General features: G+C 41.1%; 2 protein-coding genes and 1 long non-coding RNA gene across 9 annotated transcripts in view; 1 reads left to right on the top strand and 2 right to left on the bottom strand.

Moving 5' to 3' along the window:
* SLC12A1 (solute carrier family 12 member 1) overlaps window positions 1-10,045 on the bottom strand; it is a 52,680-nt gene extending 42,635 nt beyond the window's left edge. For 3 of the 4 annotated variants that reach the window (XM_087743034.1, XM_087743038.1, XM_087743036.1), the window contains exons 1-4: window positions 9,778-9,943; window positions 6,173-6,762; window positions 580-714; window positions 292-367 (exon numbers count right to left, since the gene is read on the bottom strand). In XM_087743034.1, coding sequence (XP_087599160.1) covers window positions 292-367; window positions 580-714; window positions 6,173-6,583 — 622 coding nt within the window. In that variant the 5' untranslated portion in view covers window positions 6,584-6,762; window positions 9,778-9,943. Of the gene's footprint in view, window positions 1-291; window positions 368-579; window positions 715-6,172; window positions 6,763-9,777 lie in introns of all 4 variants that reach the window. The other variant, XM_087743035.1, reaches the window with a different exon arrangement.
* LOC148050276 (uncharacterized) lies at window positions 7,320-24,975 on the top strand. Of its 2 annotated transcripts, XR_015701205.1 has the most exons (4): window positions 7,320-7,400; window positions 14,031-14,097; window positions 15,867-16,047; window positions 24,888-24,975. It is a non-coding gene; the product is annotated as an uncharacterized LOC148050276 (long non-coding RNA). The 2 variants fall into 2 exon arrangements; XR_015701204.1 differs by lacking the exon at window positions 24,888-24,975 and having other exon boundaries at window positions 15,867-16,345.
* Window positions 12,574-17,816, bottom strand: CTXN2 (cortexin 2). 3 transcript variants are annotated; one of them, XM_087743039.1, is made up of 3 exons: window positions 17,621-17,816; window positions 16,444-16,676; window positions 12,574-13,008 (listed from the first exon to the last, which is right to left on the bottom strand). In XM_087743039.1, the coding sequence occupies exon 3, from the start codon at window positions 12,952-12,954 to the stop codon at window positions 12,706-12,708; it is 249 nt and encodes an 82-aa protein (XP_087599165.1). In that variant the 5' UTR covers window positions 12,955-13,008; window positions 16,444-16,676; window positions 17,621-17,816; the 3' UTR covers window positions 12,574-12,705. The 3 variants fall into 3 exon arrangements, with proteins under 3 accessions (XP_087599165.1, XP_087599167.1, XP_087599166.1); XM_087743041.1 differs by having other exon boundaries at window positions 16,444-16,672; XM_087743040.1 differs by lacking the exon at window positions 16,444-16,676.
* Window positions 24,976-25,505: the final 530 nt, after the last annotated feature.

The following is a 25,505-nucleotide window of genomic DNA, read 5'->3' as shown; positions in this document are numbered from 1 at the left end:
ACATCTGTTACAGGATCTAAATACAAATTTCACTAAAGCTTAGAAATATTCAAATGTGATGATCATATGCATAGTTAACAGATCTATGCCTCTAAGCAGTAATTTGGCTGCAAGTCTGGAAAATTCCAATAGTTTGGAGGATTAACATCTTTTACCCTGGCAAGCATTTGAAAACATTATTTAGTTCAGCATGCAAATGCACATCTCAGATTATATATTAATCATGATCATGTATAGTTTATCCTCTTTATCCCTTTGACTGTTGAAAATTGTATTAAATAAGATACATACCAATTCCTGCTTGACCTACAATCCAGGAAAGTCGAATAAAAAGCATCACACCCCAAATATTAAGCATACATCTTACCTAGGTTTTAAACAAAAAATACTCCATTAGTGCAACGTCGAAAGTACTGTTAACAACCAGAAGGTGATAGTGTGCATTGCAGGCTTCTAAAAAGCACCCCAAACATCCCTCAAGTCCACCTCCCTCTCTTCTTAAAAGACCTTAGCGTTGCAGAACTAATCTCAAAGTTTAGTTTCTTTTATTTTTTTTAGAAATGCAGATAAGTTTCTCACCAGCACACCCTTCACCCATCCAAACTTGACCAATCCTGTTTTGTTTTCTTCTTCCTTGCTGACTGCTGTCTCATCTCCAGCGGAGCTTTCTCCATTAGCCACTCTCTCAGCTGAGCCGGTGCTCACAGCTATGTTCTGAAGGATCACACAGAAAACAAATACGTTTTTGTGCCAAGTAGAGGACACCTGGCTCCATAAGAAAGACATGGAATAAAGGAATTCCAAAGAAGATCAGGTTTTACTGTCTCTGGAGTGCAATATTCTGTTCACATCAGGCATCAGCAGGTGGGCTTGCTAACAGCGAGAAAAGATGAAAGAATCACTTAAGCAGAGTAAATACATTATTATCTGATACTAAATTGTTTTTTATTGTAAACTGTATTCAACATATATGTTGTGTTGATATGTTAGTAGAGCATCTAACATAAGAGGGTCTCGTGGTTGGCCTCTACATGCTGCTGCAACAATTTATGAATAATGCTAAGTGTAGAAACAGGAATAATTGCTCACTAGTGAAAAGAGACCTAGCTGAGCACTGCATGGCAAAGTTATGTGATGAACTCTGGTGTTTCCTGTTGGATAAAGTACAAACGTAATTGCAGCAGCAAATGGGTAACATATTCTTGAAAACAGTCAGAGAAATGTCAGTGAAATGTAGTACATAATGCAGCAAATTAATAATTCTTTTGCGTGGTTTAGCCACTTCTGGTATAACCATAGTAGATAGGATTAGGAATTACCACGTTTGTGGTGTAACCAGAATAAATAGCCTAGAATTCTAAATTGTTCACATCCAGTTACAGACATAAATATGTATTTTTATCTCTTCAGCTCTTCTGCCCCAGAATCTTTGAGGCAATTTAGCATCACGATATGTTTCTTGTGGCTTGAATAGGAATTAGTCACGGTACTGAGGTTTACACTTGTTGTCATTGCTGCTTTATTTTAATTTTTTTTATACAAAGTTCTGACTGGTTTTGCAAGGAGTTGGCATTAGGTTAACTATTGCCAGGTATTGTCTGGGCCCTCTGCAAAGACCTTCAGGAAGGACCGTGTACCTTGCCATAGTCTGGCAGAGGGTCAGGAGCATGTGTCACTTCTGGAGACGAATCAAGATGCTTTTAGGTTTGGAGGGGGATGAAGGTATTTCCGGATTAACTAAGCAGGTCAAGGAAGGGAAACATCTGTGATTCTGTGAAACATATGAGGTTTTTTCATCTTGCTTAAGCTTCAAGGCTGTTTCTGTATTTTGTTCATGGACTTAAAAAAAAAAAAACAAAAAACAAAACAGACATAATGACCAACTGTATATGACACTTATGCTAATATTTGGACTCCCCCCTCATGGATGGGGGCTCTAGCCACTATGATGCAAGGTCGTAGAATGCCTTTGACACAGTAAATCCAGGACTGTGCTCACAAATGAGAAATAAGTGACTGGATAATATATTTTGACATGGATTAAACTTGGTGCCTATGGCCCTTTTGGCCCTAAGTGAAATGGGAATACAAGATCTATTGAAAGCCTGTGACTTTGAGCTCCTGAGTTACTTAGATAATTTTGACAATTCTTACCCTAAAATAATAATGGCTGTGTTTGCTCAAAATACAGTAAATGATTAAAGTGAGTTAAGGAAGATTAGCAGAATAATATGAGGGGTTTTTGCTACAGTGGTTAGAATTTCAAAGACAAAAAAAAAAAGGTTTGGTCTTTGTACTTGAAACAAGTTGTTTCCTATGTACTTTGAATTAGTTTGTGCTCTCTATGCCATTATCATAAATTATGGCCTTAAAGCTTCCATAAATGCATTTTAAATTGGTGTGCTTTGTGAATGATTGGTTATTTACAAAGCAGCTGTACCTGTGCTACTCATGCATTAAGGATGTGGAATAAAAGTGACGGAATATTTTGAAAAGCTACCAAACCAAAAAGTTAACTACTTTTAAAAAAAAAAAACCCACAACATTTTCCTTTCCTTGTTTCAGAACAGTTTACTCTTCATCTCTCCTGGGGCTAAAGATGATGAGCTCATCAACTCTCTGTAGCAAGTGTGGAGAATAGCCAAGATGAAGAAAGGTGAGATGATTTCTTATGTAGGGTAAATATTAAGCCCAAGTAATTATCACCAGCCATCAGCTGTGAAATAGCACTTAGACTATTTTTTAGGGATTTAATTGGTGTTTTGTGGCTTAATGTGTGCAAAAACTGACATGTCTTGCTAAAAGATGACACACATTTGACTCCAGCAGTATGGGAACTAGATATGTGAAGTTCCTTTCAACCTGCCTTACATTCTGACATTTGAAAAATTACATATTAAGGAAATGTATTAAATATTAATGTTTATCTTCTGATGTTAAGCCCAGCATCAAAGCACAACGGGGATGCTTATGTGATGGTTAGAAATCTGAAGTCAAACATATGTCACGTCTTATCAGAATCTGGCAATGGGCTTTGACAGAACAGTTGTCTTCAACAATTTGAGTTTCATAAAAGCTGGGGGTGAGGTGGGTAGGATTGCCTTGCGGTATGGTGTGGTAAACCTAGATTTTAGTGTTAAAGTAAAAAGGAATAAAGCATCTTCTCCAGAACTGCATCTTGGACTATTAGTCTAACCCCCATACACACTCAGTGTGGCATTTCATCCCCTCCTTAGTGGTGGCTAGAGAGCCTGCTGCACGCTGGGGGTGGTGGATAGGTACCCCATCCCGCTGCACAGGCTGCTTTTGCCTCCTGATGGAGCTCAGCCTTTTCATACCATCTTAATTCCCTTCCCTACTAATTCCACTTCCCTACTATTCGGTGACCTTGTGTTTGTTTATTCTTCAGAATAAGCTCTGTAGACCGAAGTGATTTGTCCAAGGTCACAAAGTGAGTCCATGGGACAGCCAGGAATAGACTCCAGCCATGCTAATGGTGGGTCGTTTGTTCCAGTGCTGTGGCTAGTGGCTCCCAGACCAGGGCCACAACTCACATAAGGGCACAGCGGGTTGCCAGTGTAACAAAAATCCCATTACCTCTGACATTTACCTTCCTATTTTGAGTGGCATAAGATTATCCTTCTGTAAGCTGGATACTGGAAAAAGTCTGGGAGTCACCAAGCTAGATGATGCTCTTTTCTCTTCCCTAACAGACCAACCTGTGAAGCAATTTTCCCTTCATTTTATTCTGGGATAGAATCTGCCTTCTTTTTAATCTTCTCTAAATGAAAGCCTTAAAAAACCCTAAACAAATTTATCTAATTTTATTTGAAATAAAGAAACCATTGAGAGATGCAACAGCAAAACCCCTGAATTTTCTGGTAATGGTCAAAACTGAAAATCCCTTAATATGCTAATGTTCAGTACATGTTCATTCAGCATTATGTTCAAAGCCAATGCAATATTTTTCTCCTCTCTGGCCACTACCAAAATAAATTATTTCTGTAAGAGGAAGTTTCTTCTGGGCATGGAAATGTGTTAAGTCCCTTGAGTAGCAGCTTACACACCTGCAAATGAGTAGGGATACCAAATTCATAGTCTTCCCTTTTCACATCCACTTTCCATTAATTTTTGGAAATAAATGATGACCCAGGTAACTTGTTTCTCCTTTCTATGTAAGCCATTTTATGCAGGTCTGTGGAGACCCTAACTTAAATAAGTCAGGCCAAAACTAGGAAGCTGTCCTAATAAGATCCTAAAGAATCAGGTCCTAATTTCCTAATGGCTATTTTTTTTGCTTGATTTCATTACTTTATTTTAATCCTCCTTAGGACAGGTGCATCTCCAGAGAACTGGAGTTTAAACAAGGTCTGGACCAGCATCCAAAAATCAGATGCTTGTCCAAATTATTCAGACCTCAGAACTATGTAAAACTGAGTGGAATGGTGATGAGAGCATGTCTTCTCTGGAGATTTCGCATTTCACTATTGCCCAACACAGAAGAAGAAGAATAAGGGGTTTTGCTGCATATAGACACTTTTAGTCTAGGTTTGACTGTAGAGGTGATTTCGCTTTTTCCAGCCATGCCGTAACAAGTGCACAATCAAGAACCTCAAAAAAGGTTTGATTTTAATTCTGTAAGTAGGTGTATCCTGTGTCTCCCCTCTGCTGTTTACAGAGAACTTGGTATTGTGGCTTAAGGGGGAAGAGTCTAATTTTACTGAAGTCAGTAGAGTATCGTATTATTCCACTGTTTTGCAGTAGGTTTTTTAACAGTTTAACTGTTTGAAAGTGCTTAACCTGGTTGTTCTTGTCCCCGGAAGTTCTCACTACAGCTTTCCATGCTATTTATTTTGCATGGAGGTGATTCGTCCAGATAGGGAAATCAAGCCTTAAAAGATCTAGATAGGTGAATAGACAGCAAAATTCACTGATCTACCTATCTGAGGCAGTAACACAGAAGTTAGTGAAAATCTGGTGTCTGAGACTTAATATTACCAACTTCTCAAATACTTTCTTGTGGAAGTTTTGAATGTGCAAACCCCAAAAGATGACACCTGACCAATGTATATTCTTCTGGCAAGTAGCCATAGAAGGTGACAAAAGTGGGGATTATCATGATAAAGGGCATGTTTTAGTATTTCATTATTCATTTATTGTAGTGCCTACATGGAAAAAAAAAAAAATGAAGCAAACAGGAAGAGTCTGCTAAGGGGAAGTTTTTTCCATAAAATCCATTGGTCATATGTATCAATAGTAAACTCCTACATTGTGTTAACCAAAAGTAGGTGCACCCAGGAGAGAGAAGAAACAGCCCTGGAAAACCTTCCAAAGGCAGGTTAGTCAGTTGTATCCTGTTCAGTAGTTCTCTCTGAACATATTTTACGTGGATATAGTCCCATCTGTTGCACAAGCAAAGTCTAAACAGCTCTTTCGTGTGATAGATTAGGAGGAATTTAGCCAAATTATTCCTCCATAAATGCTTTCTACATAGTCATTCAAGAGGCTCTTCAGATTCTCTCCAAATTCATTGGTATTATGAGCATGAAGGCCTAAATTCAGTTACTGAATCAGTACCTGAAAACCGTTGTCTGCTCTCCCTCTTCTGAGCAAACACCTTCAGCCTCAGCACCCTTGTTCTGGATTCTTTCTTGCTGTTTGAATGGTTTGTTACAGCAATAAAAAGGTAGTGCTTTGGATTTCTGATTAGTTGAAATTGCATTTATTGCACATAATGTTTTATATAATACTTATACGTATTAATGAATACAACAGAGGAATCTGTGAAGCTTATGCATTGATGTTAAATTCAAGTTTAGAATAAGTGTGAATTGTGTAGCTTGGTTAAATTATGAATTGACATTCATCATCTGCCGTCCTAACTCTTAAGTGAAATGGAAGGGATTCAGCAGTTTTATACTTTTAGACAAGACTAAACTATGTTTTTTCTGCTAATCAAGTACATTACTATCGCCTTTTAATAAAAATCTCTGCTTTGAGCAGGGCACAAGGCAGAAAACATACTGCAGCTACCAAAGGAAATATGGTAAGTGATTATTTGTACTTTTTCATGGACAAGGTCCATGAGTTTAAGGACTTTCTCATATCAATAAACAGAATTAACAGCCTGGAAATGGAATAGAGAAAATTTGTATCTTTCCTTTCTACTTACCTTTGCCAGTTGTTCATGAATTTCTAATAAGCTTGGTCTGCTGAGCTTATTCCCACTGACGCTGCCAGTGTTTCTGTAATAATCAATTTTGGGAACTGGGTCCACTGTGTTATGGCCAAAAGTTTGTAGATAATACATTTTAGTGTGAGTATCATAGGGATGTAAACTAGCTTCTGTTTTCTCCCCATTTTGAAGGAAATTGTCATATAATTCTCTCTTTCCTGGTCTGTAACTGATTGTCAGTCTGTTATGTGCTTCATCAGTAAAAGATGTTTCTTCATAATGTGGTGGGTCAGCGCCCACATCCTCTTGGGATGTTTCATTGTTGTCATGGCTTTCATTAATTATGTTAACTTGAAACCGATTTGCATTTGGATCCAAGAATACATTTGGCGAATTATTCATTGACATCTTCAGGGATGCTATAGACTTAGGTCACTGATTTGTTTACTCTTCTGTAGCTGCAGGTAGCTAGTTGCAGCTACAGCAAAGGGTTTAGTGCTGTTGCATATGAAATCTTTGCTCTTAGAGTAATGAAGTTCTGAGAAATTTTTCTTGAAATCTCTAAGCAGTTGTTGTCCGCTGTGTTTCTGCCATAAAAAATATAAATAAAACATTTCTATTAACTTGCACAGTTAGATAGATTTTTCACCATGAGCTTTGCCCTGCCTCACCAAATATCCATGAGACTGTCATCCTATGACTTGTTGAGTAAAAGAATAGTTGAGTCAAAGACTGAGTTTGTGGGGATGTTTCCATCTGTGATGGGTACACTCAACCCCTTAACCAAACTAGCAGTAGTTTGGTACAGGCTCCAAATGAGGTAAAGGCCTAAGCTGTAAACGGGCCAAGAACTCCTCTAGTTTCAATCTGTTCTCTGAAAACCCACAAAGGAGCAGAGTGACACAGTGAGCATCGATGCATATGAGCTTGGAACACCAATCATGCAATTAACACATGAATAGTGGGGTGGCTTTTCCAAGACTCATTTATCAAGGAACAAAGAAAGTTGTGGGTACAAGGAGTCTCATGCATACCTTTTCCATCGCCTGCAATTTGACTATAAGCCAACCACTTTATTCCATAAATATGACAGCCTAAGTGAGCCTTCTTTGAGCTCTCCCAGCTAAGCAGCCTGGCTGCATGGCAGTGATCTCCCCTTGAGCTGGGACGCTTCTCAAGGTTGCTCCTCGAGGCAGAGAGACCTTTTACCAACAGCAGATCTTTGGTAAGCGACCGATATCACGCATAACCTTGTAGTATGGTAACTTTGATTTGTGCCTTGGTAACTTTGATTTTGTCTTGGTAACTTTGATTTGTGCCTTGGTAGTTTTGAATCATTGTTCAAATGATCATGCCGTACAGTAATAGAGTGAACCTTGCCATCGAACTTTGTTAAGTTGCACTTTTATAACATTATATTAAAACTACTTTTGCTAATACCTTTGATGGTGATTCTTTAAGAAATCTAAATCACCCATTCGCGACAAATTGGCATAGTCAGCAGGATCCTAAATCAAGATTCACAACACCATCTATATAAAATGTGCTTTGGATCAGATTCTAAGTACCTAAAATTGATTTTCAAATATAGTATTTCTTTTAATTGAAGCCAGTGAAAGTGTAGGCAGTACAAGGGATGTGCCACAAGATTCCGTGAAGTCCATTTACTGTCTATGTTCCACTTAAGTATTACGTTACCATGTATATTTCTCTCATAGTCTAGAATTAAATTTGCATGAAAACCTTGAATCAAATATTTTTTTTAAAATTAACTACGAAAGCTAGGCTTTACGTTTTCAGTAGTTCCAGGATGGTGACAATTTATGAGCAGGCAATTAAGATATAGCAAATTGTTCATTTTTTATGTAAATAAAATCAATGTAATATGAAGGAATAAATAGACAACTGAAATAGATCCAAAAATAGCATTGGGTTTCCTAAATTATAATGGAAGACATGAATGACTATGGTAAAGTAGTAATTATTGAGAAATATTAACAATAGTCCTAGGCATCGGAAGGTTCATAGAATCTTACACTCAACTTTACATTTGTACATTCAAAACACCCTTTAAGATGATTTGAAAGACATTGTAGCAAGTCACGGAATCACGCAGGTTGGTAGGGACCTTGGGAGCCTATCTAGTCCAACCTCCCACTTAAAGCAGAGGGAACACTGAATGTATATCAGGTTACTTAGGGCTTTCACCAGTCAGGTCTTGACATCCTCCAAGGACAGATTGTCATTGCTCCCAGGGCGTGGCGCTGACTCCTCTGTAGCCTGCTGCTCACCAGGTCCCTTCCAGGAGCGTTGCCCCCTGCCAGTGAGGCCCCAGCCTGTACGGTGCAGGGGTTTAGTCTGTCCGAGGTGGAGGATTTGCATTTGTCCTTGTTGAATGTCATGAGATGCCTGTTGGCCTGTTCCTCTAGCCTGTCTAGGTCCCTCTGAGTGGCAGCCCATAGAGAGGTGAACAAATGATAGCTGTACAATCTGCTTCCCACCTCCACTTTCCCACACAGACCCCCTCAAAAAAACAAGCAAGCAAACAAAAACCCCAAGAGCAAAAGGGGTACTTAAATATAAGCCATTTAGCGGGTTAAGTGCCTTTGCAGCAACTTACAGGATGGCCTAGATAGCCCTGAAATGAGCTATTGAAACAATGGCAATCCATATCTCTTGAAACACACTTCTAAGGAGATAAGGGAGTGTGATTGTATGGACCTGTATAATTCAGTAGGAGTCCAGGTCTGTTCAAACTGACTAAAACAGACCGTGCTTAGACATTGAAACTCTGCAAGCGTATGCAAAGGCAGAAAGTTCTAGAAACAAAATATGTCTATATAAAGGAATATATGAACTGAAAATCTAGGTAAATAAGCCCATTAGATGCACTTTTTAAAGTTTTGTGCTTTCACAAGAGGTTGGACTAGATGACCTCCGCAGATTTTTTCCAATTTAAATTTCTCAATGATTTTGTGAAATGCATTTGGCCCTTTGGCACTGAAAGATAAAATACCGCATCGATATTTATACCTCGGCAATATAAATTTTCTCTAAAATCACGTATCAAAATTATAATTTGAAGAGCTGATAATCAAATGTCCTCCATCTTCTGTATGAGATATAGCTAAAGCATATTTTCTCACTTCTTCCATCAGCTATAGATAATATTCTGCTGTCACCTCTCTGCTATGATACCACTTTATAACTCCCTCATATTTATGTTGGTTTTCCTGCTTAATGTTCTGTAAGCCTCACAGCAACATGTTACATTTATTTAGTTTATTTTACTTCTACTGGGTTTGGATGATCAATATTATTATTATTATTACTACTACTACACATTTCTGACGATAGATAGTATTCTGCTTCCTTCAGCCTTTTAAAGTCGTAAGGAAGTGTTTCATCTTCATGCATGAAGGAGCAAAAACAAATCTTTTGTCATTAAGGTCAGTGAAACTAGGTTTCCATCTCCATGACTGAATGAAATCCTGACTCTTTGATGACAATGAGACTTGTGCTACCAAGTAAAATGATTCTGTAATTTCACTGGCTTATTTCCATAATATTACTATTTTGCTAGGAAAAGAAAAGTCTCTTACCTTTCTGCTGTTCTTGAAAATAATACTTTGATTTTCACGGCGTATTTCCAGAGGTCTCTCAACTGTTATTTGCCATTAATTTTGTGCTTAGTATTCTAGCATTATGCATTAATAATCAAGTTTACCTTATTCAGGATAATTTAACTTACCATTCAATCCTGTGTTTTTAGGGAAGGCCAATCTGCCTCTTTTATTCATGCATATAGTGCGTCCCTCTCTTTGAGGCATTACAGACTCTGCCTTATTGGCCAGATTTTTCTCCTGCTTGATATACTGAATAGACCATCCAATCCCTCTCTTTCAAAACATTTCTAGATGGTGATTTAGGGAAGCATTTTAGCCTGTTAACTATTAACCAGCAAATGTACCTATCCATTACAATTACTGGGTTTATGGTATTGCAAAATTTCTAAGGGGGCCTGAAAATACTTTTGTTATCTCCATTTCCCTCCCAGCTATGCCTGATTCTGTGCACAGATCATGATCTCTCTATTTTTCGGTTCTGCATGTATAGTAACGGAGATAATGAGTTCAGGCTTCTGCTTAGTGCACTTTATGCCGAAGAGATTCCAATGAAGTCAGCGGGATCAGTCCTTGGTGGGTCCCCTTGTCCTACATGCATTTTTAAACCATTTGCTCCTAACCCTGTTCAAAGTTTTACTCTGTCTATTTAAGGAAAACCTTTGAAAAATTATGTTCTGTGTATTCTTTCTGGGAAGGCCGACTCCCTTTTCTTTTAGGGGTGCAGAGAAGGGTGGGCAGGTGATGAAGCTTTGTAATCATAAGAAAATTTGATTATTGCTTCCAGCAGTAGATTGGGTCAAGAACAAAAGTAGTAAGACAGTATTTGGGTTCCTTGGGTATGTTTGCTGTGTTTGCTCTGTAGTTTAGAGATAACTGAACTATATTTAACCCAGATAACAAGTACCTTCAGCACTCTAACCTGACAGCACAGGGCTCAGCTGTGCTGATTAGGTGTATGTGAAAAGAATGACAGTGTCAGGTCTCTGCAGTGCATGATCCTATCCAGCAATAACAGATCACATGAATCAGTGTATTGATATCTACCTTTGATTTTGTGGTTAAATTAATGAGGATAAATGCAATATACTGAATCTCTGAGGGTCTGGCATTTTTTCTTGTGCAGAATCTGAAGCAGTTTAAAAGCTCTTACATTCACAAAATTCTTTACGTTTTATAATTCAAGTGACCAGCGTAGATTAGTGTTGGCTGTTTCACTCTTATATTCTTCAGACAGGAGATTCATGTCCTTCCCTGTACAATCAAGTATTTCATGTTCCAAATGGCACTTGAGGTCTGCTGTTCCACTGGCTGCCTCTGCCTAGTACATAGGGCAAAAGGGACAGTATGTATTTTTCAGAATACATGCAAAAGAAACCAACTGCTGTAACTGATCTCCTTGTCTTTGCTCCTTGCTGCAAACAGAGCTGTTTAGCAAAAGTGACAGTGCTTAAAATTCTGATGCCAACCTTCTTAAAAACGGAATTGAATTTCTGTCAAGTACTGTCACACTTGCTAAACAGCTGTGTATATGAGGGTGACCTTGAATACCCAGATTTGAGTCTCTGCTTTCACTGTTAGTTCTTCTGCCTTGATAGAATCTGCTATGACCATTTCTTCAGTTTGACAGTCCAGATCATGCACTGTGCACAATTGTACAAGCACAAACAGAAGAACCAGCTGTGGAGAGGGGATAGAGAGTACAGAGATCTCCAGTCAGCTTTGCACCCGTGTCCCTTTCAGGGGCTGGGTACAAATGGTTATGCAGCATGACTGTGTCTGCTTTGGCCTTGCCAAGCTGGTGTAATTACGGCTGGGAACTGTTAACCAGACGATTCAAGTTCCAGTTTAAACTGAATCATCTTCTGTAACCAAGCGGAGAAAAAAATTGGCATGCCTTGACCAATTCAGCTAGACAGTAAGGCATTTACTTTTTCTCTTTCACCTAAAATTTTAACGATATGGGAAACACTGGTGGACTGGGACTGTGGTGGTGTTGGTTCAGACTGGAGTTCTGAGCGGGTAATATATTTTGTATTACTGAATGTTTGTAGAATAAAAAATGTCCTTAATGGTGTTTGTTTCCCTTCCACTAATTCTGTTTGACTTTCTGTTGCTGTAGAGTAGGAGAAGGGAGGCCTATAAAAAAAAAAATACTCTCATATGAGCAGGAAGAAATAGAACCACATACTGTTTGCAGAGGACCACATAACGTTTCACGCAGGAGAAGCAACATACACTTTACTTACAAACACAGTCAGTAGCACTGCACCTGCTCTTCTTGGAAGGTGAGAGGTGAGCTAGCAATTGCTGTGACCTTTAGCTTTCCCGTTAGTTCCTTATTATTGGTAGTGCGTGGACCAACCCTTGTTACTCTCATCTCAGCAACATGGACATACACCTCCTGCTGGCACCTCCTCTGCGCCACAACCATTTGCTGCCCTCCGCTTTTTGTATTTTCAGTCTACAAGCACAGTTTCTGAGCTTCAGAAAATTGTGGCAGATGAGGAGGGGAGGGAGTTACCATTTAAGCATTCACCATTCATGAGCCTGTCTTTTGTCCTTCACCTTTCTCTCCAGCCTATCATGAGACATAGTAGAAATGAGATCCTCCTCTGAAGAGGCAGATATCATCTGATTCTTGAAATACTTTTTGGCCATGATAACTTTGTAGTGAATTGTTTGTTGTAGTATTTCTTTGCTGTTTACTATTTCTTATCTGCCATTCCACTGTTCCTCAAATAAGAGCAACATGAAGTGCCTTTAGAGTTTGCAACGAATATTTATTTAACAAAATGGATGCCACCAACATACCTCCAAAATGCAAGTATGTATAACAAATGTAACAACAGTTGGTTTCCAAAATGAAATCAACATCAAATTTAAGGCAGGATATTCTGTGAGTTTTCATGCAAGAGCATATTCAAATGTTCCTTTATCCAACCCCTCAACTTCATCTTCCCACGTAGAAGAAGGCATACTACTGTAGGGGTCTAGCAAGATTTTGAAGCATCTGATAATTAGAAGTCCCAAGAAAACACACAAAATCCCCACAAAGGCAAAGCCAGTTTTTTGCTCTAAAGTCAGAGGGAAGGCAGACATTTCGTTGACACTCATGCTGGCTGAAGCGTTGCTGCAGTAATTACTGCTCATCATTGGGCATCACATCCTGGTGACTCTGTGGGATTCTCACCTCTGTTGCTTCTTTGCCTGCATAGAGAAGTAGAATCTTGGTTATGTCTAAATGGGGTGTGTATATCTGAGCTGTAGCATATAAACATTTGGAAATGAAAACCAGATAGGATTTTAGTAGCGTCCCATTGTTGTTTCACGTTTAAATTAATGTGATAAAATTGCAACTTTTAGCCTCTACACACCATCCGCTTACTGGCCTCTGTTATGAGACAGCAAACTCGCAATTTTCTGGCTTTCTATCTCCTCAAAACAAAGCAATTTCAGCACATGGCTGCTGCAAACAGTGTTTTGTCAGACTGGGCATGAGCCTACAGATTCTGATTAGGCAATACTCACCAAGGTCTCCACCTGGAGAAACCAGTATGTTTTCTGAAATGGCTTTACACCTCAGTCCTTAACCTAGTTAAACTCGCATTGACCTCAAAGGGAGTTCCAGCCGAATAACATGAATTTTGCTTATGTAATTTAGCTTATAAATCTAAATAAATACATCCAACTTGTAAAATAAAGCATTGTGTGCACAATTTTAGTGAAGTCTTGGGCTCAATTTTCAGAAAAATGCTGTGTGCATTTTGAGCTTGTAAGAAAGTGAGCATATTGGTAAAATTGCCCCTTTGCCTTCCTCTATACCTGTCCACTGTTATGTATGAGGAAAGATTTGTGGGACAAGAGATAACAGAAGTAAATTCCCTTCCCCTAAATCTTGCTCTCATTTGTTTCTTCTCCTTAGTCTTCCCCATTAAATACATACATATCCTGCCATTTTTACAGGCATAGTAAACACCAGGTCTGAACGTGCTCCTCATGGAGCTCAGGGGACTGACCCTGCTGTGTGTCCTATGGAGGCAGGATGCTTGAGCACCTCCACCTCACCATTGCCACCAGGAGAGCTCTGTGTGTTTCCAGCCAGGAGAGGCTTTTATTTTTGTCTTTTTAAGGAGATCTTATGTATAGATTTCAGTTGGGGGTGGGAATCGTTTTGCTTTATTTTAGGTTTTCCATCAGATATTGAAATCATCTTTCTTTCTTCTCTATAGACAGCAGGCGAATTGGAAGGACTGGGACATCAGAAGTGCCAAAGGACAAAAGCACTTTTATTCTAAGGTTGGAGCTTGAGGTTTTTTTGGCTCTTGTTAACACCTATTTAACTAACGCACCTCAGGGGAAAACTCTTTTTGTTAACAATTCAACCATCTTTCCCCCCAGGGAATTCCCAATATCCATTTATTTCTTGGCAGAGTAATTAGGCCACTCAGAGCTCTGTGCTGCCATGGCTACAGTGCTTCAGGTACCTGTGCTGCTAGCCAGTTTAAAGGGAGCTCCAGTATCTCTGTACTGCAGTCATGGCTGAAACTAACCATATCCTGAGTCAGCCTACAATTAATAACAACAGAAAAAGTAGAAATGAGATCTGGTATTCCTGAGAAGATGGAAATGGACAGAACTTTTATCTTGTTTGGTGTCTCCTTTCTCACATCAAAATTTCTGGGATTTTTTAATATTATACTAAAGAACAAAAATTTTAAAACAAGGATTAAAAGGGCAAGGCACAGGTCTTTCTTTTTGCAACAACCCTCAATATAGTAGGTATTAAATAATATGGTTTCCTGTTACAGTTTGTACACATTTGTCGGAACATAACAACCAACAGTCTGTTTATTCTATAGAGCTGTGTATCAGATCCTTCCTTGTTTTGAATGATATTATACTCTTTGGGTCATGCTGTTTTAATTCCTGTTAAGTAGGAGAAAAGATCCAGATATAGCCTACAGGAATTAGAAGTAATGTCAACAACAATCAATATTTATTTTCTGAAAATATATCATAGATAAAGCCCACATGCTGTACGCATTTTCATTGGGCATACTTCCAATTTTCCTATTAAGTTTGACCTTATGTAGGAAAAAAAAAAATCACAGAAAGTTCAATATCACGAATTTATGTCACAGATCAGTTGATTTGAACAAGAGCCAGTCAAGGAAAAAAAATTACCTTCCAGAAGTCCTAGGACACTGGCTTATAAAAATTAAATTAAAAGCTTATATGGGGAAAATGATATGTAGACACTACCTGGGAAAGCCAGACCCAAAAAACCTGACTGCTATCTTGGAAGACACAGAGAAATCTTAGGGATAGGCTGGCCATGGGGAACCCTGCATTTAAGCTAAGTCCAGAGAAATATGTATGTGTTTGAGGTGACATTTCTTCACTATAGAGTCACATTCCAAGAATACGACTTTCAGTCTTACTAATGTTGCAGGTTACACACTGGAATTAGTGGGATTTGTTTGTATGTTATGTGCTTGTCAGGAAATGTTATGGGACAGATCTCTGTGCAAAGCTTGACTGACGCTGAAACGTGGAGTGGTAAGAAATGGATATCGTAGTCTTATTCAGCAAGAGTTTGGCTGAAAGAGCTGCATGAGAAAACAATGGGCATTTTGCTCGGGGGGGCATTGGTTCTGGGAAACTCTAATATGCAGCTTTGTGTTCTTCTCTTCCTCGTCCTGAATTTCAGAAATTGTAATTGAAGCCTTAAAATTCACAGAACATTTTGTTCTAATTATGTATCCGCAAAACTGTGGTACCAAGACTGACCTTCAGTACCTCTTTATTGTTTTCACATTTTAGTGCTGCATACAGGTTAGATGTCCTCTCCCAGTAAAGTCACAAATCCTTTCATTTGGTGCAGTGTATGTGTCAAGTTGTGAGTCAGAAGACTGTGAATGCTAACTAACATGGCCTGGATCCAAAAATCCTTGAAGATAACCTTTAGGGCAGTATGATGGGGGCAGGCATTATATCAGGTAGAATCTGCAAAGTCATTTTGTAGGGGCTGGCCTCAGACTGATCTCTCTTGACTTTTTTTATAGGTCAAGACTCTACTCATCCTTTGATTCATTGCCGATATAAAAACACTGGCATAAAGAAAGGCTCCTTAACATCCTGCTGTGAAATAAAAGGCCATTGGAGGCCCTTGTGAAGCCAGAAGAAATATCAGAGTCCTAGAGAAAACAGGAATGAGGAAAATAGCTCAGCACACAGACCACTGAGGTAAGGAGAATGGAGGTATGAGCTAGGGGTGCTGGCTGCACCTATGGAGGGTGAAGGGGAACACCATGGGCACGAAGAATTATGAGGCAGCTGGAAGAAAGATGTTGAAATTCTTATTCTAGCAGCATCACCAGCCCAACTCTGCCAGTGTTTGGTGTGGATGGAAGATCCCAGCCCCAGCTCCTTGGTGGTTTGGGTGTCACTTTTTTCAGACCTAGCCTTCACCCTCATGTTTTCAGAGATAGTGAGAAGACTAACAAAGTAGCCAGTAAGTGTTAAATAAAGACTTCCTCAATGATCTTCCTTCTCTTTTGGGTTTCAGTCCTTCCCTCACAGAACCCCATATAGTTTTGGGGTGGGTTTTTTTGTAATGGCTCAGTACTGGAAATTGAGTACCTTTAACGTCTGCGCAAGCTGGGAGCCTTCATCCTCTTTGCATGGTTAAGCCTCAGGTGCCTGAAAACTCACTTCATAAACGATAGTGTGCAACAAAGTGGACTAAATCAGTTGCCATCTGTTCTCCCCTTGGATGTCGGTCAGCCCAGCTGCTGGGTCATGGATCTGGTCATTCTGAAGGTACTTCAAATAGCTTCAGTCCTGGGCTTGTGTTTGAGTGACAGCAAACCTGACTTGAAAAGGTGTTGGTGTGGTTAGGGACATAAACAGGCATCCTCTAGGAGTTTAGAAGCACCTCATTTGCACTTAACCATCTGGTCAAGGAAACTGAACTGTATTGCCGGAGTGCTATTACAGGAATTGGGCATAGGAGGTGGTAGGGTAAAAGGATTAGCAATGGAGAAGACCTAATGAAATAGAAATCAGCACGAATTTGGAATTCTCTAAAGGGTCTGACCTATCTGAGTTAACAACACATGGCCAGAAATGCTGTGACCATACAGCCAACCTGATAAGGTTTCTAAGACAACGTACAGGGAGGTGTAAGGTAGGAAGGCCAGGGCACGGATGCCCAGCAAATGAAGGCATGGCTAACTGCAAGGACAGTGAAGCCCCACAAAACAGGCAGTATTTTTTGCAGCACAGTATCTCGGGGTGCAGGCAACACTTTTTCACATAAGCGGCATTCCCCTACAAAGAAGCAGCAGCCGGGCAGTGACATTTCCAGCTTTCAGACAAGCAATGAATTGCAGAAATGAGATTTTATCCTTAGTAAATACACAAGCCTAGAGTCTCCATTGGACAAGAGCCCCTGTGCTGTGAATTCATATATGCGGTATAGATTTGGATAATATAGAGGCAGGAAAATAAAACATTCACTAGCATCATCCATAACTTGTGAACGTAGAAAAGCGTTGCCTGCTTCCCCGGGGATGGGGGCTGCGAGAGACCGAGCACCTGCAAAGCAATTGTTGCTGTAGGATGGCACGCACAGCCTCCCCTTTCACCGGCCCCGCTTCCCTGGGAGGACAGACTCACGCGTGTCCCTCCCCCGGCCCCTCGTCCCGCCGACCCCCGCCCGGGGGTGCCTGCCGCCCGCCGGGGGCCCGGGCCGGGCCGGGCGGTGCCGCAAGGCCAGCGCCCCCCGCCCGCCCCGCCGCGCCCCCGCGCTACCAACCCTTCTCCTCCGCGCCCGCGCTGCCCATGGCGGCGGAGCGCGGAGCTTTCCGCGGCTCCGCGCCCGGTTCGCCAGCTGCCGACAGCCCAGGCTGCAGCCCCGACGGCTCCGGCTCCGGGCGGCGGGGGCGGCTCGCCCGGGCTCCCCGCGCCGCCCGGCGATGCGGCCCCGCCGGGAGATGCTCAAACAGCCCTAATTAAAAAATTAAACACGACCGCTGCTGCCACCGCCTCCTCCTCCTCCTCCTCCTCCCCGCCCGCCCCCTTCCATCGCTATTCAGCCGCGCTCCTCTCCAACCCCCCTTTGCGCGGATTAAACCGAGGAGCGTGGAAACTTCCTGCAAAACACTACGTGCCGCGCATCGGTAAGGGCCCGGCCCCGGGCCGCCGCGGAGCGGGGCGGGAGCGGCCCTCCTCCTCCTCTCCTCCCCGCTCCCCCGCCGCTCAGGCCGGGTAACGGGGCCGGGAAGGCTGGGTGGTCCCTGCAACGGTGGAGGACGGGGTCTGCCGGCCTCCCGGAGCTGTGAACCCCGGCACCGCTGCTGGGGAGCGCGGCCCCGCCGCCGGCGCGGAGCAGGACCTGTGGAGCCGCGCTGGGGGCAACGGGCCGCTCTGCGCGCTGTGGAACTGCCACCCTGCCATCAGCCAGCAGGGTTTCACGCACGGAGGCCGAGTTGCTGTGCGTGGTGAGCTAAAAGCCTCTTGGGCTGCACCTGCAGTGTCCTCCCAGTAGCTTTAATAGTCATAGAGATTAAGGCATAGAACATGTGGCAACATATGGCTGGGAGCCACTGTTGGTGCGGAAGCCTAGACCTGGCTTTATATCCTTTCATTAGCTATGTTTAGCTGATGCTGGTTGTATATTAGAGAGGCTTTTATTTGCCACAGCAGCAGGTGTTTAAGGTGGATAAGGAAAGAGGATTTCTTTTCCCAAAGCTGGATCTGTATATTGCACTAATAAACAACAAATCTGTTTTAAATGACAGTGATTCTGTATTTGCATGCCACCCTGGTGAATACACCTCTGCAGAGATGCACGTGGGTCAGTGGAACAGGACGGCATCGTAGTGCCGCGCATCATGAGATTTTTTCAAGGCTACGGCAGAGCTACCAGCAGAATTTGTTCTGTAGAAAATAATTTAAAAACTCCATATGTTTCTTGCTGCATGCAATAATGCTGGGATACGTTAAACCTTTTCCTTCCTAATGCGAGCTGGGAAAAGGGCTTGCGCTGCCTGCCATTTTAATGCCTGATTCTTCTGCTGTGTCTACAATGGGCTTCTAACCACTGGGCAGTCCCAAAAAAATACTTTCTCCTGCTAGTAGAACTAATGGTTAAACTGATGGTTAACTATGAGCTCACTGATGGTTATTAGTTTGATCTTCTGATGTTGTAGTGTCAGTGGTGCTAAACAATGTCTGTTGCTGAAATTACAAGTCAAGCTAATTTTTGAAGTGCCTCTCATATTTAAAGACCCATGAAGACTTTATAAATAGATTGTTTTAAATAGTATAAGATTATGCTTTCAGAATATGTATATAAGGAGCCTCTTCTGTTCCTAAGGCGCTCTAGTTTTCTTTTTTAGCCCTGTCCCTGATTTACTTGGGGCCCCATGAAGGTCCCTCGCTAGAGGAAAACAGCCATGGTTTGGGATTTTGGGATTCGCACACTCACAAGGGCTCAGAATTTCATGGTGCCTCCCAACCTAGCACAACTGTTTTGGGAGAGTGACATAAATCTAGGCTTTTCCAATAATTGTTGATCATTGCTATACTTGGAGAATCTTACTGTAAGTAGGTCTGGGGAGTAGCCAGGACCACTATTTCTGCTCTGGCTGGGAATGAGGGGCAGTATTGACAGTAGAACTATATAACCTCTGAGTCGGTGCGTCTTGCTTCTTCTGTCAGATTTTGGGCATGGACGCTGGGTCATTTACTACCATTTTCCTGGAAAAGGTTTACTTGTGGGATCTTCCTTCCTATAGATACTATATTATCCTTTCCTCTCATTATTCTTGTAGGAGTGAATGGTAAGAGCTTTTGGTTTTTTTTTTTCAACCATGAAATAATTGCCCCCTTGTACTATGGCGTGGCAGAGGTTGCTGAAATCATGGGATTATTTCTAGGAATCTGACACTCATGTTCTATTTTAAATACTTTTGGTTTTATGTGTTGGAGATCTATTTTTCGCAGAAATGAAACTAGAAAAGAAACTGGCAGCCAGCAACAGGGAATGAGTCTCCTCCTTCAGCTACCAGTTGTCAGCAGACACATAACACTATTTGTTTCTGTTCAAGATGTTATATTTTAAAATGGAAGAGTAGTGGAATGACTTAATCTTTTCCTGTATTTCATTGCTTTTTCACTTGAAAGTCACTAGTTTTGTTCTTGCATGTGAACAGTGATTTTTTTGTAAGGCAAACGGGATAGCAGTGTATGTGTGGCTGTTCTGGATACCTGGACAAATAGAGCGTTCACTAGTCTTCACTTTCCATTTCTTTATCAGGCTCCATCTTCTTTGTATTCAACAGAACAATAACTATTACTTCCATCTGACTTCAATCATATTTGCTGTAGATTCAATCCTTATTTTAGGGAGCGTTAAGTGTGTCCTCAAGGGAGAGCCCTTGAACAGAAATAGAGATTTTATAATCATCTAGTAATTTGGTACGTTTACCTTGCAAATTCAACTGGCCTAATTTAAGGTTGGGCAAGACACTTAAAGCCAAGTAGGTGTCAATGAGTGTAAGGCAACTCTTAGAGCTATTAGCTGGTTAATACTTTTTGATGTTTAAAGATCATTTGAGTGGTGTAAGTATCAAGAAAACGTAACTATTTTGAGGGATAACTAACTCCATTGTAACTTGCTTTTCAGTTTAGCTTTAAACAGCTCTTTGAGTGTTCCTTCACAAACAAAGTCTCCCTTCAGTTGCTAGAAATTTTAAATGGGCTGATGAGGGTAGAGTCAGTGAAGAATATTGTGCACAGAAGAAACAGATCGAGTTGAAACTCCCCTCCCAAGCAAATTTATGCAAGTCTAAGCAAGTTTATGAAAACATGCATCATCAGAAGGCAATAGTATATGGGGGAGATAAAAGCAGTAATAGAGGAGCACAGTGAAAGAGGGAAGATTATATATTAATTTATGTATTGATCAGAGTTGCAAGTGGGAATTATTTTATGTCATTTAATTCAGGGTATTTAACATTTTAAGAAGGATAAACACCTTTGTTCTACCATGTTTTTTTCTGTAGTCTTAAAAGATCTGAATCTCTCTTTGTGCAAAGGCCATGCTTTTACGAGGAACTGACTTCACCAGCGGCTTAAATGTGTGGTCTACAGCCCTGGGGTCCACAGGGTACTCCTCTGGTGACTGCCAGGAATGAGGCAGAAAAACAAGTTCTACAAAGCAGTCTTCCCATGTTAAATATCTGAATAGGCCCATGCTTCACATAGAAGTTTAGGGATTCAGAAACTGAAGAAGGTTGAAAATCATGGCTTTTAAGTCCAGCACACATGAGTGTTAGTGTTGGGGAAGGTGGAATGGTGGAAGCATGCACACTGTGAAAACCAACAGTGCCACCTGGTGTGAGTGGGGCGGGAGAGTTGGTCCATGGGGAGGGCAAATGTCCCCAGGTGTGTCCCCAGCTCCTCCACCTCGGGGTTGGGGCAAGCCCTGAGAGGGCAAAGGGCTTCTAAGGCCTTAGGCAGTACAGGTTCTCTTTAGACCTGCAGGAGGTGGGTGTTGACGGCCTCACTGTGAAAAGGGGAGGTGGTGGGTATGGTAGGGGCACTCAGCCTGTCATTAAGCACCACACATGTTGTGGAAGGAAGGACCAAAATGCAAGCAGGTTGCTCAGTTTTCTCCTTTTGTAACTTCAGCAGCTAGAGTAATGATTTGGGGGAAGAGAGGGTAATGTGATTTGTTTCAATACTGGACCAGTAAAAGTGCTACCAAAAGTCTGGTGTTATGCAGCCTTTTAGGGGTAAAAAACACGTGATTAACTTTTCGGCCCTTAAGCTGTGGTCCAGGGTTGTGTAACACTGGGAAAAAAAAAATTGATGAGAATTAGGGAGATTTAAGCCTTCAGTGGGGGGAAAAAGAGGTTAGATCCCTGCAGACCAAGTAGAGCAGGCCTCCTGTGTGACTGATCCCACGTTGTGGGCATAGGATGCCGCACAGTTTTTCCGGTTATAAATACACAACATGCAGAACAAAAGCCTCGACACGCAGTTTCATTGCTGCAGTAGGCATCCGTACAATCTTTTATCCGGGGGGGGAGAGGAGAGTGTGTGTTTGAACCAGTTAGTGCTGTTGAAGACTTTTTCGGCATGGGGGAAGAAGAACAAGAAAGACAGAGAAGGCAAACTGGAAAGATGTTGAAGGGACCTGGGAGCGATGGAAGAAGCAACCGGCACCGCAGCTGCAGGTGCGAAGGTCTGTGCACCAGGTGGGCTCTCGTTGCGAAATGGCCGAAATGGCCGTGCTCTGCTGCAGGGAGTCTGGAAGATGCCTGCCGGCAGACAGGCTGTGCCATTTGATAGTTTGCCCTTTTGAAGTGCAAAATGTTTTGTTTTCCAAAGTTAAAAAAAACAACAACACTTTTCTCAGACTGGAAAGATAATGTTTAATTGCAAAGAGAGCGTTTGGGGAAGATAATATTTGCTTTGGTTTAGGTCCATTATAGCTATGCAAAAGAGGGTGTCAGTTGCAGAGTAGGGTTAATGTTTTTGAGCACAAAGCAAAGCAGTGTGGGTGGGGTGCAGCCTTCAGCAAGGCATACTGGTTTGGAAATACTGGTGGCTGTGCAAAAAGAAATCTTTAAATGAGCCGCAAAACCCAAATGATTTACAAAGCAAATCTGTTGTTAAAGCAACCCTTCCCCAGCTGTACTCAGGGCTTTCTGGAGAAGGGACAGGGTCTAGAAAATACCAAGCATGTTTAGGTGACATAGCAAACAAAACAAGAAAAAATACATGCAACACATTCACCATACAGGCATCATGTAGGTGAGAACAATGTCTGACTGAAAACAGTCGTTTACAAAAACTGTCAAGGGATTTAAAATGTATGAGGCTCAGAAGTCCCATTCTCTCGAGTTCCATCCAAACTGACTTTCAGGAAGATAGAACTTTTTTACAAGTGCCACCTGATGAAAGTGTTGATGGGCTGCTTTTCATCATGACTTAACTGGAAACAAAGTTACAAACAATATTGAGATAAACCAAAGGCCAATTAAAATGATCCTTTCTAAAAGGATGGTGATACATATTTGGTCATTAGTAAGTTGAGAGCCATGGCATGTTTTTCAGTGAGGACTTGAGACTTGAATTTACCAGAGAGTTACTGTATTGAAAAGAATGCTGATACTTAGAACACATGTAATTATTTTAACTCCATAACTACAACTTATGCAAGAGACTTCCAAGAGTAGTTCCTTTACAGTTGCTTATATTTACATATTTATGCAAGAACACTAACAATATTCCATTATCCTCAACTCTCTGTGTAAATCAGTGCTGTCAACTCCCTGCTTGCCAAGAATATACAGCCATAGTGCCATAAACCCTACCCATAACTGAGAAACACTATTCACATTAGGGGATGACGAGAGGAATTTGTTAGGACAGCAGATCAAGAACACTTTTAACAGTTTTGTACTAAATGAGGGATCCCCTTGTAACAGGAACATTCCTCAGAGACCACATCTGTCTCCTGTAAGGACATAACAGAGGTGGAAGAGATGTTGGAAGCCTGTGTATCAAAAAATGATTTTAAAATATTCTCAAGAGGGATTAGTAGTGTGTAACAAATGAGACTTTCTCAGCACAAACACAAGCATAGAAAGATACTGTTTTTCCTTTTTTCACTTACTGTGCCACGTAGATATTTTTATTTTTATTTCAATCGTTTTATATGCAGAACTATTCCTAGGGAAAAACTTACACTTTTTTCAACACAGTTTTGTAGACCAATGAAATCCCCCTTTTTAATCCCAATTCACCCGTCAGCTCCCTAACAGCTCTTTGTGGCATTGTTCTCCCATTTTCGTTATTGTTCTTTGAAGACAGAAATACTGACTGATTCTGTGTGAGACTTCTAGAAAAGGATGCAAGACTCCCATAAAAATCCTGAAACAGACAACGGAGGTAAACAGAATGCTATAAACAGGAGTTGTGGCACGAGGGGGACAGGGCAAAGCTAGTAGCACTCCTCCAGGCTTTAAGCTAAGCTATGCCCCTATGCAACTCTAGTACAAAACACCTCTACGTTTATAGATGTGTGTCACTGTAAGGATTGTACAGGTATCAGTATTTATTACAAAACATATTGAGTGGCAACTAATTTTACTGGTACAAAACTGTGTGTATGCTGGACCAAAAAGGTATACGAACTTTAGAATGTAGCAGCTGAAATAGCCAGTAGATTGTTCGGAACAGGCAAACTGTGTGTAAGAAAGTCAATAATTCTTCCTGTTACTAGCATCCACGGGCCTATGGGCATAGGAATTCAGCGTTGGCTGCTTGGTGCCATAATGCTGGGTTAGGGAGTATAGGATTCCAACACTTGAGATGCTCTGTGCAAAGCACAATCAAACTGCCTTTCATCCTGTAGAAGTGAGAGCTGTAAAATGTAATGACAGCAATTTCATGTAAACATTAACTATTTCAGTGATGATTATTGTCATAAATACCAAATTATTTATCTAATTATGGTTAATGTGTGAACAGAATTACACTTCTTATCAAACTTCTAGACATGCCTTTCTACCTTCATCTGGGATGTAGGTTATTAGGGTGTTTCATAGTATCTTTGAGCTTTCTCCAAAATCTAAGGTGTTACCAACACCTGGTGTGACAGTCATGAGGACAGACAGACAAAAGAGAGTCCCAGCAGCTCATAAGGAGTTTACTTCCAAACCCCACATTTGTCCAGGGCAGTGATTCTTAACTGTCTCTTGCCAGAAACACACTCCAATAGAGATGTGCAGCCTCTGTACTGCTCAGCTTTTCTTAACCTTCGTTTATGGTTTTCTTAAAAGAAGTGCATAGATTCCTGTGGGTCAGCAACTGGAAGACACTGATCTAAATTCACTGCAGAGGACTGAATGGTTTTCCTTATATAATAGATGTTGATATACCATTTGGTGACCCCTTTAGAAATACTTTGGTACTTGTGGTTAGTGAAAAGGCTAAACTTTGTCCAAATGATAGAAATTCTTTTTTTCTTTTAAAAATATTGCTTAAAATGTATTTTTCCCCCCAAGTGACAGAGAGAAACTGGGATTGAAGAAGCCAAGGGAAGCTGAGAGGAATATGTCGCAGATTCTACCTCCTAAGTAAATGAACATCTTCCAGGATGAGCGATAGAGAATACAAAATGTTTAGTAGTGTGTGTGTGGCATGGATCTATGTAATTTTGAAATTTTACAGCAGAATGACAACTATTCATATTTAAGTGTTATTTATATTTAAGAATAAAACAAATGTCCATCTAGAAGCTTCCAATGTTCTAACTATAATTGAACTTGCAGCTTAACCTGCCCAGTAGCTTTGTATGTTTATAAATAATCAGACATTGGCAGTTGGAGGAGCATTTAGGTGCAAGCTGATAGCTTTTTAGCCAATACTAGCAGTGTCCCAGCACCTCTAAGCAGGCTAGGGATAAGGGTTGTCCCTGTTTTCGGTCTGCGAGCTGTCTCAACACAGGTTAAGGGGTGATTTGGGTCCACAGAATTCAGGAGCCTTCATTTCCTCATGAACGTGGGGATCTTCTTAATGCTGGAGGTACTGAAATGTTTGGAAAAAGACCATACAACATTTTATAGGCAGGAGGAGTACTTGTGACTACACTGATTTCTGAAGGAACAAGGAGACTATAAGTG

This window comes from Nipponia nippon, unplaced genomic scaffold (genome assembly GCF_047370975.1).
Source record: "Nipponia nippon isolate SJK-2023a ecotype South Korea unplaced genomic scaffold, ASM4737097v1 scaffold_9, whole genome shotgun sequence".
Classification (NCBI taxonomy): domain Eukaryota; kingdom Metazoa; phylum Chordata; class Aves; order Pelecaniformes; family Threskiornithidae; genus Nipponia; species Nipponia nippon.
Note: the sequence above shows the minus strand (reverse complement) of the source record. Positions and strands in the feature narration are given on the sequence as shown.

Bases quoted from the DNA above. Each gene is read 5' to 3' on its own strand.
- CTXN2 (XM_087743039.1), bottom strand. From the start codon at position 12,954: ATGATGAGCAGTAATTACTGCAGCAACGCTTCAGCCAGCATGAGTGTC.